The 12,435-nt window shown below is 42.2% G+C and overlaps 1 protein-coding gene across 1 annotated transcript in view; it reads left to right on the top strand.

Annotated features, from left to right (window-relative positions):
* The window catches only part of SPAG1 (sperm associated antigen 1), a 69,737-nt gene that overhangs the window by 48,034 nt on the left and 9,268 nt on the right, over nucleotides 1–12,435 (top strand). The window contains exons 13-16 of the mRNA XM_059394929.1: nucleotides 2,301–2,453; nucleotides 6,506–6,672; nucleotides 9,354–9,486; nucleotides 10,876–11,002. Of these exons, the coding sequence (XP_059250912.1) occupies nucleotides 2,301–2,453; nucleotides 6,506–6,672; nucleotides 9,354–9,486; nucleotides 10,876–11,002 (580 nt within the window). The remainder of the gene's footprint in view (nucleotides 1–2,300; nucleotides 2,454–6,505; nucleotides 6,673–9,353; nucleotides 9,487–10,875; nucleotides 11,003–12,435) is intronic.

Consider the following 12,435-nt stretch of genomic DNA (forward strand, 5'->3'; position numbering starts at 1 on the left):
GGCTCTCTGCGAAGCAACGAGCCTGCTTCCTCTTTCTCTACCTACTTGTGATCTTTGTCAAATAAATAAATAAAATCTTTTAAATAAATAAATAAATAAATAAATAAAAGTGATAGATTCTTTTGCTCAGAGATCAGTTCTCTAGTGTTTTAAGAGTTTTTACTTGATCTTAGTTTTACTTTAAAAAAAAAAAATGTTTTATTTCTTTGACGGAGATAGAGTGAGAGAGAGGGCACAAGCAGGGGGAGTGGGAGAGGGAGAAGCAGGCTACCCACTGAGCAGGGAGCCTGACATGGTGCTCGATCCCAGGACCCAACATGACCTGAGTGAAGGCAGACGCTTAATGACTGAGCCACCCAGGCACCCCTTAGTTTTACTTTGCTTTAACTTTCCTAAGTTATAAAAGTAATACACATTTTACAGAAAAAAATTTTTAAACCCAGTGCAGTACAGCGGAGATCCTTAAAATAACCCACAGTGGTAACACACCCAGGCAGAACAAAATTAATTACAGCTGGTCAGTGACAGCCTCTACGGTGCCCAGCCTGGGAGCATACCCACCTTTGCCGTGGAGTATCTGTACAATGTGGAGAATTGTGAATGACTCCAGCAGAGTTCCCTTATTTATGGTATTTTTGTATGTGTGTGGTAGGCAAAGCATAGGTTCATTCAGGAGGTATTGGCTAAGTGCCTCCCACGGGCCAGGTGGTGATCTGGGCACTGGGAACAGGCACTGTCCTGGCTTTCCCAAAGCCAAAATTCAAAAGAACTGCCCTGTGGGCAGATCACACTCCTTTCCCCTCCATCTCCTCACCTGCAGCATGAACTTGAACTTGCCCTCTTGGGCAGTTTGGTGAGAGTCTCCAGCAGCAGATGTGTCAGGTGGCAGGTGTCCTGTCAGCTTCCTCCTTGCCAGATTACTGTAGACAGGAGTAGACAGCAGATCCCCACGACTGTTGGAGAAGAAGTAAAGCAGCCCTCACTTGTGCTTTCCCTGAAGCCCGTTACACATCCGCTGTGAAAACTGCTTGTAGCAGAAGAGTGACCCTGAGAAGCAGACCTGCCGTCCCCGATACTGGGGGCCGGGGCCACAGACCCTTCCTGCTGGGTGTTTAGCAAGTAGGTGTTTTTTTTTTTTAAGATTTTATTTATTTATTTGACAGAGAGAGTTCACAGTAGACAGAGAGGCAGGCAGAGAGAGAGGGAGGGAAGCAGGCTCCCTGCTGAGCAGAGATCCCGATGCGGGACTCGATCCCAGGATCCTGAGATCATGACCTGAGCCGAAGGCAGCGGCTTAACCCACTGAGCCACCCAGGCGCCCGCAAGTAGGTTTTTCCTAGGATTTCTGCTCGCCATGTTTTACAGTTTCAGTTATGTTTGCAAAAACGAAGTGTATGATAGTTTTCATTCATAAATATGGTCTCTGGATTGTTCTGTTTCAGAATGTAATGAAGTCTGTTGTTTGTGAAGTAGCTTTAAACAGTTACTTCAAACAAAACCAAGGAACATAACTTTGAAATACATCTCTGGTGATGTTGGAAATACTTCATAGCCTAAAAAAATGCAAGATGAAAATTCATGACTTCCAAGAAATCATCGTATACTTACTTCCTTCCCTCTGGTCCATTTTTGAAGCCCTTTGCCAGCAAGTAAATCATAATAAACTGAAATTAAGGGAGCTGATTTTCAAAATGTAATGCAGATTTTTGTGGTTCTGTTCTGTGCCTTATTAAACACAGGTGTGAATAAAAATTTTCCTTTTAATCCATCAGTAGGTAACAAGAATCTGTTGAAAGCTGACTGTATTTGGTGCCATGGTCGGCTCTGTTAGGGCAGAGGGAAGGGATGGGGCATTGGAGAGGGTGGGGCGCACTCTCTGCTGCCAGGGAGCTCTGTCTCAGTGGGGGAAGAGTAAATGCTACTGTGCTTTGCTACAGGTTTAAAATAAAGGAACTGGAGGCACCTGGGTGGCTCAGTTGGTACATCCGACTCTTGATTTCAGCGCAGGTCATGACCTCAGGGTTGTGAGACCAAGCCCCTGCATCAGGCTCTGCACTGGGAGTAGAGCCGGCTTAGGACTTTTTCTCTCCCTCTCCCCCCACCCAAAGAAAATAAAATAAAGGAAATAACCGCAAGTTTGATTGTTCTTTAGCCCTGAGTTTGTCTTTCTGGTGTATTCCTGTGTCCTTGGTGTGAAATACCAACTGTACCCTTTTCTGAAAGTCTAGTACTATAGTGTATATTTAGTTACTAGAAGCTGAGTAATTTTCAAAACAAATGACATAATGTTTTTGTCTTAGGGCTCTGGAACTTCATCCATTCTCAGTCAAACCTCTTCTTCGTCGAGCAATGGCCTATGAAACTTTAGAGCAGTATCAGAAAGCTTATGTGGATTATAAAACAGTGTTGCAGATAGACTGCAGAATCCAGCTGGCAAACGACAGTATTAACAGGTAAGCCAGCCTGAGGCGGTGTCTCACGTCTTGTTCTGTACTGGAATTACATGTTTTTCTCTCTCCCCTCTGAGAACACTGTCAGAGTGTAGACATGTCCTCAGTTACTCACTTTGTATGCATGGTTTTCACTCCCATCAAAACCAGAGGGTTCTCTCTCTAGCTTAATTTCTAACTGTCCTATAATCCACTTTGAGTTGTCCTGTAACACCTTTATATTTGCGTCCTGGTCCATTAATTACAGTAAAATTTTTTTTAAGCTTAGGATATAGATCTTTGCTGTTCGGAATGCACAGAATTTAATTTTACAGTATTTGTAAACATCTGTGGCATTAGGAAGGTGTCCTCAGTGATGTTGTAAATCAGTAATTTTAGGACAAGATCCAGGAATGTAGTGAAAACTGCCATATCGAATCTTCTTCTCCTACAGGGTTTTGCACATGCTCATTGCACCACATCTGTCAGTGGAAACATAGCCGCTTATTGTTTCTCCTCAGGAGAGTGGATGTCTTCATGAGCCTGCTAGATTTTGTGTTCTGTGCCCTTTAAATAGACACTCATCATAGGATGAGTATTAATTTATATGGTGAAATAGCAAAGAATTTGGATCTAATTTGTATTATGATCTATTTGCCCCCTGAGTGAGCATGGGAAGGTAAGAATTTCCAGACTTCATAAATTGCTTTCAAGTGAAATTAAAAAATTATGAGTTGGATAATATTGCTAGTTATGTCTTCTATTTTCTGATCCCATTTGTCCAGAATATACCTTACTCTGTGCATTACACTGTGCCCTGTGTTGGTCTGGTGTACCATGCCCTGCTCCCCCCCAAGACAAAAAAGGTAAAAATAATCTAGCTTCTGTATTTAAGCAAACCAAATATAGCTAGGGGAAAAAAATAGAAGACAGATTATCCCCAGCAGTGAAAATATGTTAGTAAGGTGGGGAGATCACAGGGAGGCCGGGCCCCATTGTGTAGGCTTCATTTGTTGGAGAGCGAGCGCCTGACGAGGTCTTTGAAGAGGACTGTTGGGACAGGAGGAGACCTTGAGCAAAATTGTGCAAGAGGAGAATGGCATGTTTTGGATGAATTCATTTGATGAAATACACCTTACCTCCCCCATAGTCCCACTGCACTTTGTAGAGGACTGTTAGAAAGATCTGTATGTAGAGCCAACAGCCATTTCCTGGAGTGTCCGTTCTGGTCTGATCCCGCAGAACCTGTCTGACCCATGTCTGAAAGGGGTATTCATTGGTTATTGGACCTGAAATGGGGCCTCATCGAGCCTTGGGCTTTCACAACCTTCTTGATCTTGAGCTTGTAAAATTTGGACAGCGTCACCTGGGAGTCTCAACCATTTGCCCCGTGGCACAGCTGCCTTGCTGAAATGTCATCGGCTGCCTGGAGACACTTTTCTTCTTTTTGGCCCGGTTAATTCCTTCCTGTCCTTTAGGAGAGGACTTGCTTCCTCCAGGAAATGACTTTCCCCGATAGACCCACCTACACTCCAGTGTACATTACTTCAGGCGCCCTTCCCAGCTCCCCCGGAACACGGTGCCTTCTCTTATTACCCTGCTTCCATATCATTTGTAAATTCTCTGTCCCTCCCTTTTTGTAAAATTGTTTTTCTGTCATTCTACTGGAAGTTCCTTGAGGTCAGGAATTGTGTTTTATCCGTCTGTGTAGTTGAAGTATTTCATACAGTAGATAACGTCAGTAAGATGTGTTGAATGAATTCATTCTTCAATACAGAGAGTATAATTCACTCCTCTGGTTGGCTTTTAATTTGGCCATCATCTGTCCGGTCATCTCCAAGGTAATTGGGAAAGAAGGATCTTCTCACAGAGCTTGGGCTTCCTGTGAAACGAAGTGGGAAGACAGCTGAAGTAGCCGACATCGAGGAAGGGCCTCTTGGGAGGTGTTGTAGGAAAGCGAGTTCACAGTGATAGGCGGGAAGGTCTGAACGGAGGGGTAGTTACCTGAGAGGCTGTGATTACTCCTATCTGTGAACCTTCTGCACTATGTATTTTGAAGTAAAATTCACGGAACATAAAATGGACTATTTTAAAGTACGCAAGTGAGTGGCCTTTAGTTCACACGTACACTTGTACAACCTACCACCTCTCTCTGGTTCCAGAACATTCATCATCCCCAAAGGAAACCCTGTATCCCATGAACAACCACTCATCCCTTCTCTCAGCCCCTGGCAGCCACTCATCTGCTCTCTGTCTGCGGCTCTACCTGCCCTGGGCGGTCCCTGTGAGTGGAATCCTAGAGTCTGTGCCTTTCATGCTTGGCTTCTTTCACGTAGCGTGACGTTTTCAAGGTTCATGTTGTATGTAGACTCCGTGAGTGCTTTTGTTTCTTTTTGTAGCTGAATAACAGTCCATTGTATGGAGATAGCACGTTTTGTTTATCCGTTCATCAGTGATGGACGTTGAGGTTGTTTCCGTCTTTGGGCTATTGGGAATCGTCTGCTGTGGGCATTTGTGTAAAGTTTTTGTTTGCACATCTGTTTTCAGTTCCTCTTGGGGTATATCTAGGAGTGGAATTGCTGGGTCATATGGGAATTCTATGTTTAGCTTTTTGAGGATTGTGTTGCACTTTTAATATGTACTTAGGTTCTTTTATACAGATTGAGTTTTAAGATTCTTTCATTTTTTAATTGAGTGTTTCTGTTACTGTATAAGAAGATGAGGAGGCTTTGTCTGGTTTGCCATATATATTTTTCTATACAATACCCATAAAATTTCACTGTTCTTTTTCATGAATCCCATATTTATGCTTGCTTTTCCATGTGAGCAACAGCAGCTTCTTTTTTTTTTTAATTTAAACATTTGGGTTTATTTTGTTTCTGTCTTCCATTAACCATATTCCTCTCTTCCTCTCCAGGAATCTTATATGTTAAATTTCCCTGCATATACTTATTTACTCCCTGGCAACACATCATCTCTTTTCAGCTGCTTCTTCCTTCCTCTCTGCTGGTAATACAAGTTTTGCTTGAAAATTCTCTTTTCTAAAGCTTTTTTTTTTCTTCTGCAGTTGTGGGTGGTCTTACATTATTTTTGAAATTAGTTTCTTTACACTAAGATGTATGAGATTTGGTTTGCATAACCAAAGATCACTATTGAAATTTTAGTTTAAAAAAACTGTAAAAAAAGTATGTGGGTTGTATCTGTCTCTGTATAAATATAAAAACTACTCACACAAAAAGTACTGCTGAGTTAGCTAACTTGAATGTGTTCTACTAATTACCTGTAAATCTTCTCAGTCTTGGAACACCTTTTTTAAACCAGTTTCATTTGAAAGACATAATTCAGTTTTGTCTTTAAACTTAAATATGACAATGTGTATGTTTAAAATGATGACAAAGTGGTAATCAGGGATGTTAATCTGAACTTGATGATGGCCATTAGGTAAATTAATAACGTAAGGGCCCTTCCAGTATCCTGCCTTTCATCATTGTGTATATGAAAGCACAGTAATTGGATAATTGTAGAGACAAAAAAAATTTCAAGGTAAGACTATCTCAGCCATATGTAAAAAATGTTCTAAGAAAAAATAATGTTCCAAAAAGGAAACAAAAAACAGTGTTCCATACAGCAGCTTGCCCTCATGCGGTCTTGTATACCTGTCTTTGGTGTATGGTTTGGGCATAGACATTCTAAGTGTTTTTGATTATTCTCAAGAGTAATGCATTATCAGTTTAGTAATTACATTAGATAAATGTGGGACATTTCTGCTAGGCCTCCTAAATTTTACCTTTATATTTTACTTTTTTATCACATCACATATGCATTTAAAAATTTTTAAACCAATTAGAAATGCCTTCATTTTTTCTTTTGATGCAAAAAGGATCTAAAGTTAACATAGTTTTGGGCAACTTTTAAAAATCCTTTTAAAGACCATTTATGGGGACAGCAGATAGCTTAAGACTGTGTTTTCTGTAGGGAAGTACACAAATGCAGCACTGTAAATCTTACTGTTGATTTGAGCTTCAGTGATATAAAAAAATGACATGATCAATAGAGAAAACTCATTTTCTTTTTAGAATAACAAGAATTTTAATGAATCTGGATGGACCAAGCTGGCGGGAGAAGCTGTCACCCATTCCTGCTGTGCCCACTGCTGCACATGTGCGAGCCTGGCAGCCTGTGGCCAAGACGCCCCCCAACCAAGGGGGAGATTCCTGCAGCCGGCCCCAGCCCAGCATCGCAGGTGGGGGAAGCCTACACATCCTTCTTTTCGAAGTTATCTTGAGCTGCGTGTCTGTTTTCACAGGAAAGCAGAAGGATAAAGGCATGCACTCGGGCATCAGACGCAGGTTTAAGTTAAGACCCTGTTTGCCCTCTACAGTTGTAAGAAGTTGCTTCCCACATCCACTGTCTAGTGTGTATGAAAGGGGAGGATTAGAATAACTGTCCTGTGGCTTGTTCTCAGGAATAAATGGAGATTTGCATACAAAATACTTAATAAAGGTTTAGTTAACAGTATTATTTTTAAAAAGAAGTAGCATGTAGTTCTTTCCTCCACCTGTATGTGGCAGGGCGTAAAGTAATAAGATTGGTGTGTTTGAAATAAAAGAACAAAGCTCTACTACATAAATATCTAGCAGGTATTTCTTTCTGCCTTATATCATTGTTGTTAGCATATCTACATTCCCGTAGTACCTACCTCATTGCTTTGTGCAAAGTCTTTAAGAAATGGGACCCCACTCTTGCTTTCTGCTAAAAGCCGGTTGAGGCCCCATTTCTCCTTCCTGCTTAGGGACTCCATGTGGGTCCCTGGTTGAGGCTTATCTTGTAGAGACCCTGAGATTCCTGAGTCATGATGTGGCTCCCGTTAGACCCTCATCCTCTTCATTGAATAGAAGGGAAATGCAGGGAACATCTACTAAGGCTTTAAGATTATGCGGCAGTTCTTAGAAAACCTTGGAGCTCTCTGGTTTTCTAGAGCGGGCTATCAGTGGAGTCTCCCACAAAGCATTTGCTCAGTTAAGTGTAGTTGTTTATTAACAAAGAGCACGTCTAACTACACTGCAGATCTGTGTCAGCTAATCACAAGCATGAGTATAATCAGCGCTTTCTCTCCAGATTTATGTGGTTATTAGAATAGGTGCCAAAAGCTTAAATACAGTGGGAGAGGAAAAGCTTAAGGAAAGCTTTTCAGCAAATGGGCAGGGAGGAATCCCTGTGATACTCTATTTTAGGGCTTACATACAGCAGGATGTATGGGGAGTGTCATCTGGTCCCATCGTGTGGTCTTTTGAAACACAAAACATTAGAAATACTCTGTGATTTGAAATAAAGGGCAAAAAGTTACTATTTTATGCCCTTGTGCTGGGGACAAATAAGATTATTGTTTACATTCCAAGTTTATACTATAAGTTTCAGATATCAAGATGTTTAGATTGGAAATTTAAAGGTATATTTGAAATTTTAATTTATGGATTCCAGTTTTCTATCAAGTTACTCCATTAGGTAGATTTCATTACATAGGTTTAAAATTTCAGGTTTTCGTACTTTATGTGTCATAGAAAACTTTTGTTGCAAGTACAGAAAATCTATTGACTTAATATGGTTTAAGGAATATCTTGGCTCATGTAACTGAAGGTTCAGCAGGGCTCCAGTCCTGACTGAAAATAATAGAACCTTAGCAGTTGTAGGCTTTGTGGGTAGAGGTCTGTGAATGTCCAAAGGGAGAGAGACACCACTGCTTTGGGTGGCATTAATTTAAAAGTGAGAAACTATGTTACCCTAGCTTTTTGGGTAGGGTAACCAAGTCCTAGCTTTTTTATCTATGCTGTTACTTTCTTGACTCCTGTTCTGTTGGTACCTCTTTAATGGGTCACGTGCCCATTCCTGAGCCGTCCCTATGACAAGGATATGCCGTGCCCCGATTGGCTGAGGCCTGTGTTCCTGATGGGTGGGGTCAGCTTCTCCTGAACCCCTAAGTTGAGTAGGATGGGGGTGATAGCTGAGTGGACATAAAGGCACCATTAGGAAGGGGAGATGAACCCTAAGCAGAGTTGGCCGTGGTCACTGCAGGAGAGCAAGGCAGGAAATGGTAATAGTTGGGACTCTTTCACTGCAGATAATGGAAAACCCAGCCTTTTATGGTATAAGGGAAAATGGTGGTCTCTTGGCTCCTATCATGGAAACATCTGCAGGTAGAGTAGCTGCATGGATGGCTGGATTCAGGACTCAGAGGTTCTTCTTCAGCTCTCCGTCTTGGCCTCTTTCTTGCTTTTTTTGACCCGATCTTAGAAATACAGAGTCTCCCCTTGTAATCACCAGATGGCAGGGTAGCTCCTCTTCTCATATTCTAGGGGAAAGAGCAAGTGATACCAGAAGTGACCACAAAAATCTGGTTGTAGCTTATTGGCTCTCATAGGCCCATCCCTGACGAGTTAGATTACTGTGGCCAAGGAAGTATAATGTGCTGATGGTAACACAAAGATTACTCCAAAGAGTTGGGCTAGGGTAGGGCTTGCTTTACCTAAACTGGTTTTTCCAAGGAGATGGGGTACTGGACAGACGTCCATCTCAGCTGTGAACAGGTTCGTTTGTGCATTTTTTGTGAAATAGTTACTAAACCAAACACTGTATATGTTTGTATCTCCAGTAGAGAAGACATACCAATATGGGTAAAGTGATGTGATTACTTAGGTTTTATTTTCCAATTTGAAAAAAATATTGTTGTAATTGTATGATTTTTACTTATAGTCAGTTTGTCTTTTTAATTTGTATACAGTTTCATTCCACTTCAACTTCAGCTCTGCGTAGTTAGTGGTCAGGTTAACTTGCAAGAGAATATCTGCTTACATATGTACTGAAGATGTTGTGGAGGTGCTTATGTGAATCCTTCTTTTCTTTTCCCCCTTGGGGGGTGTCCCATAGATGAAAAAATGTTTAAAACCCTTAAAGAAGAAGGAAATCAATGTGTAAAGGACAAAAACTATAAAGATGCCCTTAGTAAATACAGTGAATGCTTAAAGATTAACAACAAGGAATGTGCCATTTATACAAACAGGCAAGTTCTTTGTAACTTTATGTATTTCTTACGTTAATTTTTTTGGTTAAAAAATACAGACAAATTAATTGCCAAAGTATTTTTTTTCCCATCATTTTGACAATTTATATAGCATATTGTCCTAAGTGAGTGTTTTTCAGAGAGACTGACAGCGTGCGGTGCGCGGGCTGGGGGGCACTGGCAGCCGCTCAGTTGGGCCTGAAACCGTCTCTCCCTTCGGCGTCAGTGCAGACAGCTCACCGCCCGGCTGTCCTGTCCTCCCTCCACCGGCCTGCCTTCCCCTGCCCTTCTCAGGCTTCTGAGGTGTAGATCCCTGTTTCACTCTGCGTGCTCTCTGAGCCAGTCCATCTTCTCCGCAGTCCCACTACCGCCTTTCCGTGGGAACCCCTGCCCCCCTCCACCTCCCCTTGGGCTCCAGACCTGAGCAGTCCACTCCGGTCTGCACTCCTGACTGACTCCTCCCTCTCCCCGGCTGTCCCTGAGCTTGGATGTCCTCGTCCCAAATTCCTTGGTGGGAGCCTTTCTCTCCGCCCTCACCATTGCCGCTGTCCTGGGCCACCACGTCTCCTCCTAATGTGTGCAGCACCCTCCGTAGCACCCCGCATGTCGTCTTCCCTCCGGCTCGTTCTCCAAGCTGCAGCTGGAGCCATCATTCTAAAACCCAGTAAACATGTTAGCCCGTTTGAGAACCCATCGGTGGACCTCCATGAAGCTCAGGAGAAAGCTCAGCCTTCTTTCCATGATTTACGGGACCCTTCACCATCTGGCCTGGCCGCCCTTCTACCTCACCCCTGCACCCAGCCATATGGCACTTTTCTTAGCCCATCAAGAGCACTGCATGCGGATGCGCTCTCTCTCTCTCTCTCTCTCTCTCACTCTCACTGTGAGACTCTGCTATTGCTGGGCCCTTGGCCACCACTCTCCCGTCCTACATCTGAATTCTCAGCCCAGTGCCTTGGACCTGAATAATTCTCACCTCCTACTCTGGAATTCAATTTGAATGTAACTTCTTCTGGGAATTGTTCCTGGACGACTCCTGCCCTTGCCTCAGCCCCACCAGATGCAGTGAGATTCTCAGCTGTGTGCTCCCAGAGCATTCTGTTTTAGATATTAGTGTGTTTGCACGATTTACTGGTTTCTCTCTTCCACTAGACTGTAGCCTCCTTGAGGGGCCCGGACTGTTATTTTGTTGGCAGTTCTATCCCCAATGCCGTAATTACATGTATTGCATGAAAATGCCACGGTCGGAGTAAAATGTTAGGGTTCTGTGAGACAGCTGTGGTGTTGAAGCTGAGCTATGTTCTGGTTTTTATGAGCTGTCTGAATTCCCAGATACGTTGTTTTTGCTGTTCATAACGCATCATTACTTTCATAATTACGTTCTACCAGAGCTCTCTGTTACTTGAAACTGTGCCAGTTTGAAGAGGCAAAGCAGGACTGTGATCGTGCACTTCAGATCGATGATGGGAACGTGAAAGCATGCTATAGACGAGCTCTGGCTTATAAAGGACTCAAGGTGAGGAAAGCTTCATTTTCATCTGTAAATTGCCGCTCTGAAAATAGCATGTGGATTTTATGAACATAAATCCTGGATTTAATCCTGGTTCTGTGCGAATCAGGCTTACGACCTTGGAAGAGACTTCACATTTCCCCTACCATTGATGTAGAACTAGGTAATTTCTAAGATTTCCTTCCAGCTCAAAAATGAGGATTTATTTCCTGATTTTCTAAGGAATTTTTTTAGTTATCATAGGTCTACTTGAAGGAATAGGAAGATTGAATCACTGAAGGCAACCAGCGGTGTCACTGGTTCCTCCACCAAAGATTTGGGGTTGTCTATGGGGGTGGGAGGAAGGCGTTGGAATGGAAGATTGATTGACTCAGTGGAAGTTGGTAGAGACATAGTGGAGATTGGGAGGCTCATGGTGATTTGGGCCTTCAACTGGCTGGTCATCAGTGTGACTGTAGAGTGATAGAGAACCACATCCTTATTTCCAGAGGAAGTATTGTATAGTTACACTTTTACTTAGGCTGATTCTTCTGTGTGGAACTATTTGAATGAATGTTTGTAGAAAATGTTTGTAGAATGAATGTTTGTAGGAACTATTTGAATGAATGTTTGTAGAAAATGACATCACAAGGAAAAATTAGAACATAGGGGGCTCTGGCATTTCTTGAAATTATGGTACTTCTTTAAAACCAATTTTTTTAGGGTCTAAAACAGTGCACTTCACATGTTGTAAGCCTGTCAGAGATTTTTTTAAATTGAGGTATAATTGACATGTAGCATGGTATTTGGGTATACAGAGTAGTGATCGATTTGCAAAATGCTCACCACGGTAAGTCTGGTTAGCAGCTCACCCGCGCACATCATTACCGTTGTTTTTTCTTGTAATGAGGACTTTTAAAGTTCTTCTGTTGTAGCAACTTTCATTTACAGTACTGTTGTTATTAACTGTTGTTAACTGTTGTCACTGTGCAGTACATTATTGTATGTCCCCATGACTTAATATTTTAATGGGAGGTTTGTACCTTTGGACCCATTTCACCCACTCCGCACCCCCTGCCTTGCCTCTGACAATGACCAGTTTGTTCTTAGTACCTGTGAATTCAGTTTTGTTTTTGTTTTCTGTTTTTTCCCTACGTTTCTTGTACAAGTGAAGTCATACGGTAATTGCCTTTCTCTGACTTATTTCACTTAGCATATGCCCTCAGGATCCATCCGTGTTGTTGCAAATGGTAGATTTCCTTTTGTTTAACTGAATAATCCTCCATTGTGTAGGTACACTGCATTTTCTTTATCCGTTCATTTACTGATGGGCACTTAGGTGGTTTCCACGTCTTGGTTGTCGTAAATATTGCTGCAGTGACCATGGGAGTGCTGGGATCTTTCCGATTTAGTATTTTCATTTCTTTTTTTTTTTTTTTTTTTTTTTTTTTTTTTTTTTT

The sequence above is a fragment of the Mustela nigripes genome, chromosome 3 (genome assembly GCF_022355385.1).
Source record: "Mustela nigripes isolate SB6536 chromosome 3, MUSNIG.SB6536, whole genome shotgun sequence".
In the NCBI taxonomy this organism is placed as follows: Eukaryota; Metazoa; Chordata; class Mammalia; order Carnivora; family Mustelidae; genus Mustela; species Mustela nigripes.